General features: G+C 50.8%; 1 protein-coding gene across 1 annotated transcript; it reads left to right on the forward strand.

Annotated features, from left to right (window-relative positions):
- Positions 1-355: 355 nt before the first annotated feature.
- On the forward strand, positions 356-14995 carry LOC147097397 (ubiquitin-like protein 7; the record flags this gene model as incomplete). The annotated part of the gene is given in 10 exon segments (XM_085972004.1): positions 356-500; positions 3897-3979; positions 5497-5581; positions 7959-8016; positions 9412-9545; positions 11851-11900; positions 13516-13665; positions 13667-13684; positions 13811-13936; positions 14724-14995. Coding segments are annotated over 10 exon segments (987 nt in total), but the record flags the coding sequence as incomplete, so codon positions are not given.
- Positions 14996-18426: the final 3431 nt, after the last annotated feature.

The raw sequence follows: 18426 nt of genomic DNA on the forward strand, positions 1-18426 counted from the left end.
GAGGGAGACGGAGAGAGAGGGGGCGATGGGGACAGACAGACGAGGGGGACAGATAGACGAGGGGGACAGACCGACAGACGAGGGGGACAGACAGACACAGACAGACGAGGGGGACAGGGCGAGCGAGGGATTGCCCATGTCTGACCCTCAGTGCTGGATTAGGTGTTGAAGCCCCTGGAGTGGGACTTGGACCCACGACCTCCTGCCCCAGCAGTGAGGTTGCTGCCACTGAGCCGTGTCCGACACTGGAGGTGTGGGCATTTCTGCACCAGTCCAGTTGCACTTGCCTGCGTTTGAAGTGAAGCAACTGTGGATTCAGATTTCCAGCATCCGCAGTGTTTTGCTATTGTGTTGATTTGTTGAACCGCTTGATGTTTCAGAGCTGGTGTACTGCGGACGGAAGCTGAAAGATGAGCAGACGCTGGATTTCTACGGGATTCAAGCTGGCTGCACAATCCACGTCCTGAAGAAGTCCTGGCCGGAGCCAGAGCAGAAAGCTGGTTTGAAAAATTAATCATGGTTTATAAATGGTTGCACTAATAAATCCAGTAGGGAATTCTGGAGAAACTTCTTTACCCAGAGAGTGGTGAGAATGTGGAACTCGCTACCACAGGGAGTGGTTGAGGGGAATAGCACAGCTGCATTTAAGGGGAAGCTAGATAAACACACGAGGGAGAAGGGAATCGAAGGTTATGATGGGGTGAGATGAAATACGGTGGGAGGAGGCTCGTGTGGAGCACCAGCACGGACCAGTTGGGCCGAATGGCCTGTTTCTGTGCTGTAAATTCTGTGTTTTCACTTTAATTACATGGTTCGATGGGACAGAGGAGATTTCCGGTTTAGTTGTAAAGCTCATTCCAGTTGCATTGCCTCGAATGAAAATATTTATTTTAAATAAATCCAATTGACAACATTGATCCAGGCAAATCACTCATTGTGGTGAAATCCCAGGGTGGGGGGGGGGGGCCACAGGTTAAAATTTGGAAGTTAAATGTGCAAAGGGAAGTCGAGAGAACGTTTTCACTCGAAGGATTGTAATCTTTGGATTACAATGGCGAGGATGTGATGCCTCAGTTGTATAAAGCTCTGGTCAGACCCCATCTGGAGTCACTGTGTTAATAGAAATTAATTAAAATTAGTTCTGGGCCCCGCACCTCAGGAAGGATACAGGAAACTCTCGATTTACCGGCACCTAAATAACCGGAAATCTCTCTCTTAACCGGCAAAATTCAGGAGTAGGTTCAGGTAAGTTTTACTTCATATTAGTGGCTGTGTAACCAGGGGTTCCTGCACCTGTTGCTATGCAACAGGGACGCTTGGATCTGTGGCCGTGTAACCAGGGTTCCTGCACCTGTTGCTATGCAACAGGGACGCCTGGATCTGTGGCCGTGTAACCGGGGGTTCCTGCACCTGTTGCTATGCAACAGGGACGCCTGGATCTGTGGCCGTGTAACCGGGGGTTCCTGCACCTGTTGCTATGCAACAGGGACGCCTGGATCTGTGGCCGTGTAACCGGGGGTTCCTGCACCTGTTGCTATGCAACAGGGGACGCCTGGATCTGTGGCCGTGTAACCGGGGGTTCCTGCACCTGTTGCTATGCAACAGGGACGCCTGGATCTGTGGCCGTGTACAGGGCTCTCCGTCGGTGTCGGATAAGAAAGAGTTTCCTGTATATTGGCCTCGGAGGGGGGGGCAGCGCAGATTCATTAGAATGATACTGGGGATTAAAGGGTTAAATTATGAGGACCAGTTGCATAAACTTGGGTTGTGTTCTTGTGTATAGAAGATTGAGGGGTGATGATCGAGTGTGTTAAAATGATCGATAAGCAGAATGGGGAAATCGAGAACAAGGCAACATTAAAATTAAAGCTAGGCCATTTTTAGGAGGGAAATCGGGAAGCATTTTGCGCACCACAAGGGTAGTAGAAATCTGGAACTCTGTCCCCCAAAAGGTTGTGGATGCTGGTGGATAATTTGAGCTTTCACGACTAAGATCGATAGATTTTTGTTAGGCAAGGATATCGAGGGATATGGAGCTAAGGTGGGTAAATGGAATTGAGGAGCGGATCAGCCTTGATCTAATTGAATGGCGGAGACAGGCTCGAGGGTCGGAATGGCCTCCTGTTCCTAAGTTACTAATAAGTACTCAGTTATGCCATTGAAGTGGACAAGGTAAATGAGTTTGAGAGATGATTGGATGGAGGGATATGGGAGCAGGCAGGGAGGTCGGATTGAAATGACTCAAAGTAGAGTTGCTGGGACACCGTTAACGATGTGGTTTTGGTTGAAGCGTGCCTTCACCCAGCTGTCTGAGACATGGGGCACTGTAGAGAGTAAACAGACAGCGCACTCACTGTAGGCAAGCGCGACAACGTTGCCTGCCTGGGGTGCATGTACTGCGCTGCTTCAGTAGGACGCTGCTCTGCAGTAGTCCCAGTATTGCAGGAACGTATTCCACAGCAACAGTGCAAGCAGGCGAGCCGGCTGCACGAGTACCAGATGCCAGCAGTGTGTTCATGTCCAGTAGCTGGGCAGAGTCTGCACAGACTGGCGCCGCTCTGCGTCAAGTCGGCGCTGCTCCACGGGTGGACAGGAAGGGGCAGCCTCTGGATTTGCCATTGGGCGCTGGTTGCCCTCGAGGGGCTGGTGGGTGCCACCCCCGGGAGACAACGGGGCCGCCTCGCTTCAACTTGCTGTGATGCGGCTGAAGTTAGTGAAACCAAGGTCCCCGTTCACTATCAATGGCGATGTGATCCCGGCACTGAACATTGGTGTTAATTCATCAGCATCGCTGAGAGAGGACAGGTGCCCGTTTTAGAGCTGATGAGGAATGACTACATAAGCTGGGCTCCGCCGTTAGGTTGAAAGCACTCGTCTCCGAGGAGAGCCTAGAGACGGACTCGAACTACTTCTCTGAATAGAGAAAGGAAACCTGGAGCAGGGGGATTGACAGGGTCAATGCTGAGAGGTTGTTCCCCCTGGCTGGAGAATGTAGAACTAGGGGGCACAGTCTCAGGATAAGGGGGTCGGCCATTTAAGACTGAGATGAGGAGGAATTCTTCACTCAGAGGGCTGCGAATCTTTGGAATTACTCTGCCCCAGAGGGCTGTGGATGCTGAATCGTTGAGTATATTCAAGGGCTGAGATCGATAGATTTTGGAATCGAGGGATGTGGAGATCCAGCAGGAAGTGGAGTAGAGGTCAAGGATCAGCCATGATCTTATTGAATGGCGGAGCAGGCTCAAGGGGCGTATGGCCGACTCGTGCTCCTAATTCTTATGTTCTTAATACTCGAAGATACGCCAGGGCAACAGGATAGCAGGACACCGGTGTGAAGGTTGAGTTTAACGCAAAGGTCAGGCAGTGTTTAATGACATGGAGGGTGATCAGCAGCTGGAACAGGCTGCCAGAAATGGTACTCGAGTCTGGGTACTGGACTCGGTTAGGAAACATAGAAACATAGAAGATAGGAGCGGGAGTCGGCCATTCGACCCCTCGAGCCTGCTCCGCCATTTAATGAGATCATGGCTGATCATCCAAATTCAGTACCCGGTCCCTGCTTTCTCCCCCATATCCCTTGATCCTTTAGCCTTATGTGCAGTTTGATGCAGTGGTTAGTAGTTTGGAAGGATGAGAGCGAGTGGGGTGAAGAGCCTGCTGCAGGCGCACCTGTCTCGTGAAACACGTCCGGTGCTGAGATGAGGAGAGCTCTGGTTTATGTTCTGCCCCGCACCGGGATTAAGTGGGAGCGCTCGGACACTCTCCCTGGACACGGGGGGGGGGGGGGGGGGGGGAAATCGGTAGAAGAGAGGGAGCAGGCTGAAGAAACACCTGTCGACGCGTCCTGCGTTTGAGCTGTGCTTTTGTGAATGTGCTGACCCGTTTCTCCTCTCCAGAGCCCGTGGACCAGGCAGCGGCAGTGCGGGAGTTCCGCGTACTCCAGGCAGCGCTGCATGCCAGTCCCGCCTACAGGGAAGCGGTAAGTGGCATTTTGTCTGCTTTGTCGTTCCTGAATGCTCCCCTTTCCCGCCGCCGCCGCCTCCTCTAAATGGTGACTCCTGCCGGGGTCCGGGTGCTGATTGGCCTCCGGTGCCCCATCTGACAGCCCGACTCTCGGCGGGCGAGTCTAGACAGTGAGGGTCTGGCAGGGTATTTGACTGTGGGAGCATGGCAGCTGAGCCCAGTCTCATCCTACTCCGGGCCCTGCACGCGCGCGCTCCAGCAGGAATCCCTGAACACCGATGAATGGGTTGTTTATTTTTCCTGCCCTCCCTTGTCCTGGGCTGCTCCGCCTCGCGTCAACTGGCTAAACACAGACTGGAGATCGGACCCTTGTCGTACTCTGTAGTCTGCATGGCCCCCTACCACACTGGGCGGAGCGTTGAGCCATTGGAGGTTTGGGGTTTAATTCCCTCGCTGCTATTTCTAACGCACTTGTTAACCACCAACAACAACTTATACAGCACCTTTAACATAGTAAAACGTCCCCAAGGCGCTTCACAGGAGCGATTATCAGACAAACTTTGACACTGAGCCACATAGAGATATTAGGACAGAGGTCGGTTTTAAAGAGCGACTTAAAGGAGGAGAGAGAGGCGGAGAGGTTTAGGGAGGGAATTCCAGAGCTTCGGGCCCAGGCAGCTGAAGGCACGGCCACCAGTGGTGGAGCGTATAATCGAAGATGCACAACCAATGTTTCCTTTAAGCTGCGTGTTCGCGCAGCGCTCTGCAGCTCCCGCGCAGCCAGCTCACCGGCTTTTAAATAGGAAATATAGGCGATTTTTGAATGGGCACCCAAAAAAATGAAGAGGAACATTGCGCGCAACCCGTCAAGTTACATTCACCCAATAGCAAAATACTGCGGATGCTGGAAATCTGAAATAACAACAGAAAATGCTGGAAACACTCAGCAGGCCAGGCAGCATCCGTGGAGAGAGAAACAGAGTTAACGTTTCAGGTCGAAACCCCTTCATCAGAAGTTAACTCTGTTTCTCTCTCCACGAAGTTACATTCATGTCCTTTGCTGTGTTACAGCGGAGCAGACAGGAATGTACCGTTAAAAGCCTTACTCAGTGCTCCAAAAAATGAACCGGCAGTTGGATTAAAACCTCTCTCAGCACACAGCTAGCTGTAGATGCAAACTGCAGGCCTAAACTAATTTGCACCATTGATCGGATTTCACCATCTGTCCTGTATTTCATGAATAAACTGCGTGAAATTGGAATCCAATGAATTTCTCCAGAGGAAGATTTACAGCAGTATCACGCTCCAGCACTTGGGAATAAACGCCACCTAACCCACGTTACTCGCCCCCGCCAAGAGCAAATGAAGAAAGATGCTATAAATTTCGACAGGGTTTGCTGCCCAGTGCTGTAATTTTACATAAAATCTCGAGGTAATAAATATTGCGAGCGGATTGGAGGGTTAATGAATCACCTCCCCCAGTGTGTTCCGCTCAGTGTTCTGCCTAAACGAGCTTTATTGAATCAATTGCAGGTGTTCAAGATGTTGGGTAACAAAGAATCACTGGACCAGATTATTGTTGCCACCCCAGGGCTCAGCAATGACCCCATTGCTTTAGGTGAGTTGGAAAAACCTCTCTCGCTTGTAGTTACGCGGCTCTCTCCTCCGCAGTGGTGCTGACGGTCATTGCTTCGGGGAACGTCTGCATTACCGTCGCCTGCAAGTCACACACCATCCTGACTTAGATGTATATCGCCGTTCCTTCATCATCACCTGGGTCAGCATCCTGGAATTCCCCAGCTAACAGCGCTGTGGGAGCACCGTCACCCACGCGGACTGCAGCGGTTCAAGACGACGGCCTACCACCACTTCCTCGGGGCAGTCAGGGATGGGCAGTCAATGTGGCCTCGTCAACCACATCCCAACGACTAGTTTTAAAATGTACAGTGACCAGGAAATGTGTTTTGTGACGGCATGCCAATGTGTCTCCTATTGATCACACAGAAAAAGACTTGCCTTTATATAGCACCTTTCACAACCTCAGGGCGCCCTTACAACTAATGATGTACTTTTGAAGTGTAGTCACTGTTGTAGCAAAGTAGGATTCAACAACCCATTTGAAAAGTGAGCATTTAAGCTTTCGAATATTTTTTGCAAATGCACACATCAGTGACGATACTTCATGAACCATGATCACTCTCTGTTGGCTTGCTGGGGCACATACCATGGATCAGTTGCTCTCTTGATACTTTATCTAGTTGTCCATCCGATATGGTGTCAGCCTTGGCTCAGTGGGCAGCACTCTTCTCTGAGTTAGAAAGTCGTGGGTTCAAGTCCCACTCGAGACCTGAGCGCAAAATCTAGGCTGACACTCCCAGTGCAGTGCTGAGGGAGCGCCACACTGTCGGAGGGGCAGTGCTGAGGGAGCACCGCACTGTCGGAGGGGCAGTGCTGAGGGAGCGCCGCACTGTCGGAGGGGCAGTACTGAGGGAGCGCCGCACTGTCGGAGGGGCAGTACTGAGGGAGCGCCGCACTGTCGGAGGGGCAGTGCTGAGGGAGCGCCGCACTGTCGGAGGGGCAGTGCTGAGGGAGCGCTGCACTGTCGGAGGGGCGGTACTGAGGGAGCGCCGCACTGTCGGAGGGGCAGTGCTGAGGGAGCGCCGCACTGTCGGAGGGGCAGTGCTGAGGGAGTGCTGCACTGTCGGAGGGGCGGTACTGAGGGAGCGCTGCACTGTCGGAGGGGCGGTACTGAGGGAGCGCCGCACTGTCGGAGGGGCAGTACTGGGGGAGCGCCGCACTGTCGGAGGGGCAGTACTGAGGGAGCGCCGCACTGTCGGAGGGGCAGTACTGAGGGAGCGCCGCACTGTCGGAGGGGCAGTACTGAGGGAGCGCTGCACCGTCGGAGGGGCAGTACTGAGGGAGCGCCGCACTGTCGGAGGGGCAGTACTGAGGGAGCGCTGCACTGTCGGAGGGGCGGTACTGAGGGAGCGCCGCACTGTCTTTCGGAAGAGATGTTAAACCGAAGCCCCATCTGCCCCCTCAGGTGGACGTAAAAGATCCCACGGCACTATTTCAAAGAAGAGCAGGGGAGTTATCCCCGGTGTCCTGGGGCCAATATTTATCGCCCAACCGACATCACTAAAACAGATTGCCTGATCATTATCACATTGCTGTTTGTGGGAGCTTGCTGTGCGCAAATTGGCTGCCACGTTTCCTACATTACAACAGTGACTGCACTTCACAAAGTGCTTCATTGGCTGTAAAGCTCTTTGGGACATCCTGAGGTCGTGAAAGGTGCCATAGAAATGCAAGTCTTCTAGTGAATTACACTTTTTCATTGAAGTGCATTCACTGTTGTTGCATTGGCAAATGTAGCAACTATTTTGCATCCGACAAGGTCCCACAAACCACATTGTGATGACTCACCAGGTAAACTGCCTGTGGTGCTGGTTGAGGGGGGAATGTTGGCCAGGGCGCTGGGAAAATGTCGTTCCTTTGACTGGTGCCATTAGATTCTTAGCGTACACCTGGATAGGCAGACGGGGCATCATTTTGACATCTCGTTCAAAAGGCATCGCCTCTGACAATACAGCACTCCTTCAGTACTACACTGGCGTGTTAGCCTAGATTATACGCTTGTTCTTGGAATGGGGTTTAAACCTTGTGATCCAGAGCCGGTAATACTATCCACCGAGCCAGGCTGACACTTTTGTTAAACGCGGCAAGCTGTTTTTGTGCACAGCGCGATCTCATAGAAAGCTGCGCTCGGGCTCCCCATCTGAGGCGCAAAACCTTGCAAATAGTGGGTTTCCAAGTAAATCGCAAATGTTGGCAAGGTTGATGAACCAAGTGAATAGAAACCGGGCGAGGTAATCGGTCACTGGAGATTCGGGAGAGGTTCCAGCACCTCGGTGGATGTGAAGCCTATTGAACCAGGTACAAGTGTTAGATTTTACTCAGACCGTGTTGATTTTTTGTTGTTGTTTTTGAACTAGGTGTGTTGCAAGACAAAGATTTGTTTGTGCTCTTCACTGACCCAAGCCTACTGGACACGTAAGTGCTGACTTTGTTTTTTACAAACCTTCTCTCAACAGGCAAAGGATGTAGATTCTTCTTCTTAGGCAGTCCCTCGGAACCGAGGATGACTTGCTTCCACACTAAAAATGAGTTCTCAGGTGACTGGTGAGCCCAATGCGGGACCTACAGTCTCTGTCACAGGTGGGGCAGACGGTGGTTGAAGGGGCGGGTGGGTGGGGTGCTTGGGTTGACGTGCGCTGCCTGTGCTTGGCTTCCGCTTGCTCCCGGCGAAGAGACTCGAGGTGTTCGGCGCCTTCCCGGATGCTTCACCTCCACTTCGTGTGGTCTTGGGCCAGGGATTCCCAGGTGTCGATGGGGATGTTACACTTTTTCAAGGAGGCTTTGAGGGTGTCCTTGAAGCGTTTCCTCTGCCCAGCTGGGGCTCTCTTGCCGTGCCGGAGCTCCGAGTAGAGCGCTTGTTTTGGGAGTCCCAAAGGATGGTGGAACGTGAAACAGACACAAATGAGGGTCGATTTTCCCCCCCCCCCCCGCCCTCCCCCCCCCCCCCGGTTCTTTGAACGGATTTGTGTTGGGATACAGATGCGCTAGCTGCCTAACTGCCTGTTGTTCATGTGCTCAACTTATGGAGTTAGAGGTGGGTTTTGTGTGGGTATCATCTCTGGGCCTGATTTTGTCTCCTTACATCCACACCCATTCTAGCAGGAGTCACTGGATAATGATCAGCGGCAGGAATCTTTTGCTGATTTCCCCCCCCCCCCCCCCCCCCCCAACAGAGCCTGGAAACCTGGCTCCCCTGGGTTCAAGGAAGCTGCAGTGGATTTAATTCAGTAATCCTGTTAATCCCCAGGATTTAAAGAGCACACCTGCTCCTCTGTTACCCCCCCCACCCTGCCGCCAGTCCTGGACATTGTCCTGTTTAGCCTGTGACAGCTCATTGTGGATTTTTCCTTCAATCTTTTGGGCTTGCACTAAACATACGCCATTGACAAAGGGAAGTAATAATCCAACACTTGTATTTATTAGCGCCTCGCCAGGTCAAAATTGTCTCCAAGCACTTCACAGTCCTGAAGTGCAGGGACTGTTGTTATGTAGGGAAATGCAATTTCCCATGATTAGCTGCGAAATGTTTAAGTAGAGGGACGAACCCTGGCCCAGACAGTGGGATCTTCAACATCCACCTGCATGACTAGTAATAGCAGACGGGGTATTGACCTAACTTCTCATGTGACAGACAATCCAGCAGTCCCTCGGGCATCCTAGACTATATGATGAAGCATCCGGGGCGAGAGTGCTCGCCATTGAGGCAAGGGTTCCCTTGGATTGAGCAGTCAGTGAAGCCCCCTCTGTTTGGTCTGTTGCTCTGTGCCATGTTGATGCGTTGGTCTTTAACGTGCGTGATCCCCTCTGCAGGCTGATTTCCTCGCACCCTGCGCTGGTCAATGCGATGGTGTTGGTCCTTCACTCTGTGACCGGAGCGGCAGCTCCCCCGACTGCTGCCAGTAACTCAAGGAATATTCCATCCAGTTCATACAGCGAGGTGCCGGGTAAGTCCCACACCTGTGGAGTTTGGAAAAACTACAACAACCTGCATTTATATAGCGCCTTTAACGTAGTAAAACGTCCCAAGACGCTTCACGGGAGCGATTATCAAACAAAAATTTGACACCGAGCCCCACAAGGTGATATTAGGACAGGTGACTAAAAGCTTGGTCAAAGTGGTTGGTTTTAAGGAGCGTCTTAAAGGAGGAAAAAGAGGTTTAAAGAAAGAAAGACTTGCATTTATATAGTGCCTTTCACGACCACCGGACGTCTCAAAGCGCTTTATGAAGTACTTTTTGAAGTGTGGTCACTGTTGTAATGTAGGAAACTCGGCAGCCAACTTGCGCACAGCAAGCTCCCACAAACAGCAGTGTGATAATGACCAGATCATCTGTTTTTTAGTGATGTTGGTTGAGGGATAAATATTGGTCAGGACACTGGGGAGAACTCCCCTGCTCTTCTTCGAAATAGTGCCGCGGGATCTTTTACATTCGCCTGAGAGAGCAGAGGGGGCCTCGGTTTAACGTCTCATCTGAAAGACGGCACCTCCGACGGTGCAGCACTGCCTCAGCACTGCACTGGGAGTGTCAAGTCTCTGGAGTGGGACTCGAACCCACGACCTTCTGACTTGGAGGCGAGGGTGCTGCCCACTGAGCCACGGCTGATACACGGCTGTTTAGGGAGGGGATTCCAGTGCTTAGGGCCCAGGCAGCTGAAGACGCGGCTGCCAATGGCGAAAGAAGTAGTGGATGCACAAGAGGCCAGTATTGGAGGGATGCAAAGTTCTCAGAGGGTTGTAGGAAACTGGATGGAACTCTCGGAACCACCGACGGATAACGCCGGTCGCAGTTATTTCATTTATGGTCCATTTTTCTCCTCTTGACCATCATTAATCTGTCAACCAAAAATACGCAGAGAAAAGGGTAGGTCAGTACAGGTGGGCTATCCCTTATCCGAAAACCTTAGGACCAGCTGTGTTTCGGTTTTTGGAAATTTTTGGATTTCAGAAGGTATTATTTCAGACTGGGAAACTCTGAACATTAAATTAATTTGGTCATTAGTATTTGTATTTAATATAAATTTTAAAAGTTCAGGCTACCTCTTGCGACTGTTGCGTGTCCCATTCCCCTTCCTGCTTCTCTGTGCTGCCGCTCACAGTCTGTTTACAGCTCCCCCTGCTCCGTGTCTGAATTCCTTGACTTAGCGGGGGTCTGGGGCTCGACTGCCGCCGCCAGTTGTGGGAAAGCCGGATATCGGCTGACTCCTACGCTAAGCTGGCCCGCAAATCAGGTCAGAAAAGCATCGGCCGCGTTTGGCGCCACTCGGGTTATGTCGTGCGCACGACTTACGCTCCGCAAAAAAACTTTCGGTTTTCAGAAGTGCGGATAAAGGATAGTCTACCTGTAGTTTAGATGTGATCCTTCATCAGACTGGCAGGGCCAGGCATCCATTCCAGCAAAGGATTGCAGCTCAAACGTTAACCTAGCTTGGACCTCTTGTGCGTTTCCAGCACTGTTTTATTGCAGGTTTCCCGCACTCGTTTCCCTCTTTCTCTCGGGAGAAAGGTTCACAACGAGGGGGGGGGGGGGGGGAAAAGAATGCTGGAAATATGAAATAAAGAGAAAATGCTGGAAACCACACGGCCGTATCCTGAAAGAGGAAAAACAGATTCACATTCCGGGTGGAGCTCGTCTTCAGTTCCCAATCCCTCCCCCTATGTTCCCTTCTTCAGAATCCCCCCAACCATTTGTCATTTCTACTGAATTCAATTACAAATGTGTTGCTTCTAACACATGAAGTGCGCCGGCTCTTGCAGACAATTCAGTAAGCTTTCCCCATTGTGTTATCACACTGGATTTGTATTTAATTCCCTCCATGGATCATTGTCTTTTTTTTAATTTAAGGGTCTCGGCGGGTTTAATTACGTTTAGATCTGGCGGTCGTCAGGCTTGTAGGATTCACTCATCGGCCGGTAGATGTAGGAGGGGCTGGTCCGCCCCCCTGATGATGATGAACAGACTGATCGGGAGGGACGTGGTCACTCTGGGGAGAATAGACGGTCCCATGTCAATAATCACCATCAACCCAGGACAAGTTGGCAAAGCTGCATCTGTAGCAACGGTCACTTCGATCCTGGACTCTGACTTGACTCTTGCTGGCTTATTAGATGATACACTGTCCAACGCCGATAGTGGGCTAATCATGTCAACGCTCCTGTTATAAGGGATTGGGACTGTACACCGATACATAAAACGTGCTGTTGTCCAGTTGGGAGTGCGGTCTGTAATTCATCTCTGCTTCATGTTCCAGGGGGCTTCCTCTTTGACGGACTCTCCGACGATGAGGATGAATTTCAGCAGGTAAACGTGAAGTTCCAGCTAGTTGCAGAGAGAGCTTGCGTATATACCGCACCTCATTGCGCGTCTCAAACGTCCCAAAGCGATTCAAATGTGACAATTTACTCTAAAGCGCCGTCACGGCTTATAGCTATAGGGCCGCCGCTGTAAGTTTCGTAATACGGTCAAAATTTTGTTACGAGTATGTAACTAATTTTAGAAAATCTTGCGTCATTCTAAGTGAGATTTAACCTGTTTAAAAACTCAGAAGTGAATGAGTACACAAGTGGACAAAGCTTAGTAAACAAGTGATTTCAACACTACCAGCACAAAATGGCTGCTTTGTTTGGTGGAATTAAACAGTACCTCAAAGTGCGGGCGTCGTCAGCTGTGGTTAGCAATATAAAGAAAGACTTGCATTTCTACAGTGCCTTTCAGGATGTCCCAAAACACTTCACAGCCAATGAAGTACTTTTGGAAGTGTAGTCACTGTTGTAATGTGGGAAATGTGGCAGCCAACACAGAGGCTCCCACAAACAGCAATGTGATAATGACCAGATAATCTGTTTTAGTGATGCTGATTGAAGGATAAATATTGGTCAGGACACCAGGGAGCCCTGCTCTTCAAAATAGTGCCATGGGATCTTTTACTTCCACCTGAGAGGGCAGACATCTCGGTTTAACATCTCATCCGAAAGACGGCACCTCCAACAGTGCGGCACTCCCTCAGTACTGCCCCTCCGACAGTGCCGCGCTCCCTCAGCGCTGCACTGGGAGTATCAGCCTGGATTATGTGCTCAAGTCTCTGGAGTGGGACTCTAACCCACATCCTTCTGACTCGGAGGAGAGCGTGCTACCCACTGAGCCATGGCTGACACAATCTGACTGAACCCATTAATCCTGTTCTGGGGGCAGCGAAGGTCCCCCTTTGTGGGTCTTGAGTTGCTCCCGGATTTGCTGCTCTTATCCCGGTGATGAATGGCACTGGGTGGTGATGTAAACTGAGACGTGGTACTGGGGGGGGGTGAGGGTGCTGTATAATGCCGCGTCCTGACACTGGCGTACACTGCACTTAAACACAGCAAAATATTGCCAAATTTCTAATTTGCTTTCCAGTAAAGGTGTCTGCTGAATGTTCTTGCCAACCATGATTAAAACCCTAAATAATAACAGAAAATGCTGCAAAAACTCAGCAGGCCAGGCAACATCCGTGGAGAGAGAAGCAGAGTTAATGTTTCAGGTCGAAACCCTTCGTCAGAACTGAGAAAAAAGCAGGAAATGAAACAGATTAAAAAGCAAGTTTGGGGGCTGGGAAATGGGGGAGGGATGAAAGAACAAAAGGGAAGGTCTGTGGGAGGTGAAGAGACATTAAGAGATATTCAAGGCGAGACGAGATGGTAATAGGACAGGTAAAGAGACAAAGGATGGCTCTAGATGAAGTGTGAAATGCGCTGGCAGAGTGAGAGACAGCTGCCATGTGGGAGAGAGGAAAAAAAAGAAAAGGCACAAACCAAAAGTGTGGATAAAAAATATGATGGGGGCCGAGGTGATGATCTGAAATTGTTGAACTCAATATTGAGTCCAGAAGGCTGTAAAGTGCCTAATCGGAAGATGATTAAAACTCCTCTTGTCTTCACAGACCCGGGCCACCGTTTCCTCGAGCAACGCCGCTGGCTCCCGTCCCGCCACGCTGGGCTACAGCGGCTCAGTGGGACCTCGGCCCATCACGCAGAGCGAGCTGGCCACCGCACTGGCCCTGGCGAGCACCCCGGAGAGCAGCGCCGCCACCCCCGACAACCGGAACACAGGTACGCCGACCTCTCCCTCTCCCTCTCCTGCCTGCGCGTGCGCTCCCCCTCCCCCCCCCCCCCCCCCCCCCCCCCCGGGCGCAACCTCCACCTCACTTACCGCCGTCTCGGCTTCTCTCCCCGCAGGGCACGGCGTCGGGTCTGTCTCCGGTGATGAACTCGGGGATGCCCTCGGCTGCCCCGATCAGCCACGACATATTCAGCCAGGCGCTGCAGCAGGCTCTGCAAGCCTCCAACATCTCAGCACTTCAGGTTAGTGCCTGCCTTCCTTCCACACGGGCCTTTGACCGAGTTCCGTGCGCTCCTGAACGTAAAGGAGGTTTGAGTAACTTCTGGCCGCTGTGCAGTATCTGGAGAGAAGGGGGGGTGTTTCCAGGGCTCCTCAGATAAACGCCCCCCACCCGCCTGGTGTGCCGCAGGGCTGCGGGGTTGGTCCCCGGGCTGTGCCGAGTGAGCTAACCTCAGTTGGGGTGCTGCATTTGGCTTCGGTGTCATTGAAGCAGACGTGGAAAAATCAGCCACACAGCTCCTGCCCCTGATCCCTACCCACTGACGCCAGCTGCTCCTGTTCTCTATCCAGTGGCTGTGTGCATGTGTGCACAGACAGAATTGGATTTTTTTTAAAATTGAAAGATGGAAATAAAAAATGGGATCCAATAAAGTGACCATGAAGCTGTCGGATTGTTGTAAACACCCAACTGGTTCACCAATGCCATTTTTTAGGGAAGGAACCCTGCCGTCCTTACCCACATGGCTCCAGTCCCACACCAGTGTGGTTGACTCTTAACTGCCCTCTAAAGTGGCCTCACACAAGCCACTCCAGGGCAACTAGGAATGGGCAATAAATGTCGGCCTCGCCAGCACGACACATACGGAGAATGAGGAGGGGGGATGGGGAATGAACCTCCTGTACTTTTATAATTTTGTCAAATTCAGCTCCTCTGTTTTGTTTGGTACACGAGATTCACTTAGGTGGGGGGGGGGGGGGGGGTGGGGAGGAGAAGTAAAATCTGACTCTGGCCGTGTTTGCCTCCTTCAGAGCCAGTGGCAGCCACAACTCCAGCAGCTGAGGGACATGGGGATCCAGGACTCCGAGCTGAGCCTGCGAGCGCTGCAGGCAACTGGAGGGGACATCCAGGCGGCGCTGGAACTCATATTTGCCGGAGGAGCCCCTTAGCTTCGCCGGCCGGTGCCCGCGGAGCTCCGAACCGACGCAGGAAGGAGCAGAGTGTGTGTGCATGGCCGACTGTTTTAGCTCTATGGATTTATTTTGTCTTTAAAAGGAAATTTCATTGTGGGGAGAGTTAGTGGCACTGTTAAGTACTTGGCCCCTACGGGACTCTTGGATATTTTTATCCGGGGCAAGGAAGCAGGGGGTGGGGGTGGAACCAGTTCATTTATTAAAAAAAAAAATGCCCATTTCCAGAGCCCTCGTGTCCAGCACTGGTTAACCTGTTTCTATCAAACTAAAGTGCAGATGATGTGATGCGCTGCTGTCACAGGTCATGCTTTTGTACCTTGTGGCCTATTTAGTGTGTTGGACTGTGGGACGGACTCCCCTGCCCCCCCCCCCCCCCCCCCAGGGGCTGCCTGGCCCTGTTGTCACGAGAAGCGATTAGCTCAGGCTCGGAGACTGGCAGTGGCATTGCCTCGCGTTAATAAGCAGCAAATGGTAAATATTGAAATTGGCAGGGCGCCCTGTCACTTTGCCCTACTTACTAGGCACCAGTCTCTCAGTTTGAGCCTACTGTTCATGTAATATTTAAAACCGGAACCGCCCCCCCCCCCCTCCAAAATAAGTGGAAATACCTGTTATTTGTCTGAGTCCGCACTTGACATTCTTGATAACCACACCTTACTCTAAAGTTCCCCTTTAAAATGCGTAGATTTTAAAATACAACGTAGAGCATTTCTTGCCGGAGTGTTTGTTGATTTCTGACCTGCTCTTTCATGTTATAAAGTGTGCCGTTGACCTAGTGTCTCAACATGATTTGTTTTTGGGAGGGGGGTGTTGTTAAGATCAGTTTTGCAGTTCAATCTGCATTGGGGGACTTGCATGGTTTATAAAAAAAAAAAAAAAAATGCAGCGATTTTTACCTTGCGATGGTGCTGTAAGTTCCCACGAGTCTCGCTCGCCTGCCTTTGCAAACCCGGCATGTTTACTTGGATGTTGCCAGCGGCGGCGTGGGACCCACTCGTCGGTGCCATCGGCTTTTAACAACAGGTACTCCCAGTGGCTGCCTCCCCGGGGGTTATACCGCACGTAGGTTAGATGCCCGGAGTTGATATCCGTTGGCCCCAAAGCAAGTCGGCAATGGTCATTGTCCGGCCCTGTCACCCCTGGGAACCTCAACTGCTGTGCTTCCCAAATAACTGCTTAAGATAATAGTTGCTAGGACAATATAAAACTGTTGTGTGCTGTTACTTTGCAAGTACATAAAACATTAAACTTTACTCTAATACTTTTTTTGGGGTCATGTATTTCACTTTCTCAAGCCGTTTGTTTTTACTTTCTTATTCTCAAAATGCGGCGGAGGTTTTTTGTTTGATGTCTCATCCCATCTCTCGGGACACGCCAAAACGTTGCACGTCCAGTGAATGAAAGTGTATCTCACTGACGTTATACGGTAAATGTGCACAGAAAAATCCAGCAACTGGTAATGTCCGTCGAGGGAGGAATGGTGGTCGGGGGGGTGGGGGGAGAACTCCTTGCTCACCCAGTTATGGAAAGGATACGGAAGAGTGCATCCGGAGTGATTGAGGGAACGGAGGGATTGGATTGGATTAAGTAAATCGGGTGCGTTCTCGCTGGAATTGAGAAGTTGAGAGGTGATGTGATTGCTGTTTTTAGGATTCTAAATGGGCTAGATAATGCGGACTATGACCAGCGGCTTCACCGTGTCCAGAACAGTGGAATCGGAGGACTCGGCCTGCGCTTGGAGGGGGGGTAAATTCAAAACTATAATAATCTGCAGAAATAATATTTCAGTGAGCGAGTGGTCAATCTATTGAACAGGCTCCCTAGGGAGACGACAGAAGCAGTTTAGTGTTGATTCATTCCAATACAAATTAGATTTCTTTCAAATAAATAACAGTTTGGGATCCAGTATCTGAGTAATGTGAGACATGACGAGTGGTGAGTGTAGCGTGGCTCGGGGGGAACCGGTGACTTTGGACCTCTGGTTCCTAAAGCTCTCCCCCACTGGGGGTTTTCCTCGCCTCGTGTCTGGGTCTGTTGTAGACTCATTGATAGAGATTGATTCGATAGCAAAATACTGCGGATGCTGGAAATCCGAAATAACAACAGAAAATGCTGGAAAAACTCGGCAGGCCAGGCAACATCCATGGAGAGAAATTAGTCAACGTTTCAGGTCAAAACCCTTTGTCAAGACTAAAGAAGCACAGAGAATGAAATAGATTAAGAGGCCAGGCTGGGAGAGAACAAAAGAGAAGAGACATTAAGAGGTATTCAAAACCAGACGAGATGGTGATAGGACTAGTGGAGACAAAAGACAGCTCTAGATTAGGTGTGAAATGTGCTGGCGGAATGGGAGACAGCTGCCATTGATTGATTGATTGCTGTGATTAGTCAACAACTCCATTTATTGTTGTATCGTGCGACTACCAGGATAGGAGAAGGCGAAGCAGATGGCCTATTTTTGTCTAACAATTCCTATCTTTGTCCTTGGGATCTTTAACATCCCCCCCCCAACCGAAGAGACCGGAGTGGCCTCGATTTGCTGTCTTATCCGAAGGGTAGCACCTCCAACAATGTAGCAGCTCTTCCGTACTGCGTAGAAGGGTCGGTCTAGGTTGCGATATGGAATGAGCCCAAGCATCCCTCAGAGACTAAAGTTCTAACAACTGAGCCAAGCTGACACCAAAGATAAAGACCGGTGAGGTTCGACTACCGACCTTTCACCTTCCTATCTCGCTCCTCTCCCCAGCTCTCTGGGCGGTGATGTGAAAGGTTGCCATATATAAATGTTAAAACTTGTTTTTTGAGGTACTAAAAGCCCAAATTAAGATTGTGCTTCCAAGGCGCATTAATGAGTGGTACTTTTTCTAATAGTTAAACCAGTGGAGTGATGTTTTAATTTTCCTTTATTTGATGTCGCAGAACAAGCAGCAGCATTGCACTCACCAGTGATACTTTAAAAAAAAACCACGTATTTACAGTACACCAATTGTAGGTTACAAGCTGCGAATAACACAGTGCATCTCAACCGCTGGAAGAAAACAAATCCCACCATGCAGGTGCCTTTTCCACTCGTGCTGTAATAAGTGCCAGGCAAGGCAGAGGCTTATACCCTTTGAATGGCACTGTGCTTTTTAAGTAACGGACGTGCTCATGGCCTTCAGTGAAATATGTGTCAACCTCTTTGCTGAAATAGCAGGCAGACAAATATCGTACTAGTTGATTAACGCACTTGTCACACAGCAAGTTCACCTCATCCGTACATCGCGCCATTGTGCGTGCTCGCTCGCTCGTATTCCCAGGAATGTTGGGTATAACTGTCTCTTGAACTTGCTCCCGCTACTGATCGTTCTGTGTCTCCCCACCCCCCCCCAAATTCCCTGAAGGAGCTAGCTTGCTATGGGACAGTTTCTCAGCACCAGTTTTCTGACGTCTCTTGTCCAAGAGGCCATTCTTTAGCCGTGAGCCTAGACAGCAGGCCGTTCGACCAGAGCGGGGGCTTCACACACGAGCTATTCCTGTCCTCTGCTGACAGCTGTCTCCT

Source organism: Somniosus microcephalus, chromosome 32 (genome assembly GCF_052327205.1).
Source record: "Somniosus microcephalus isolate GS21.2 chromosome 32, FLI_Smic_1.0, whole genome shotgun sequence".
Lineage (NCBI taxonomy): Eukaryota > Metazoa > Chordata > Chondrichthyes > Squaliformes > Somniosidae > Somniosus > Somniosus microcephalus.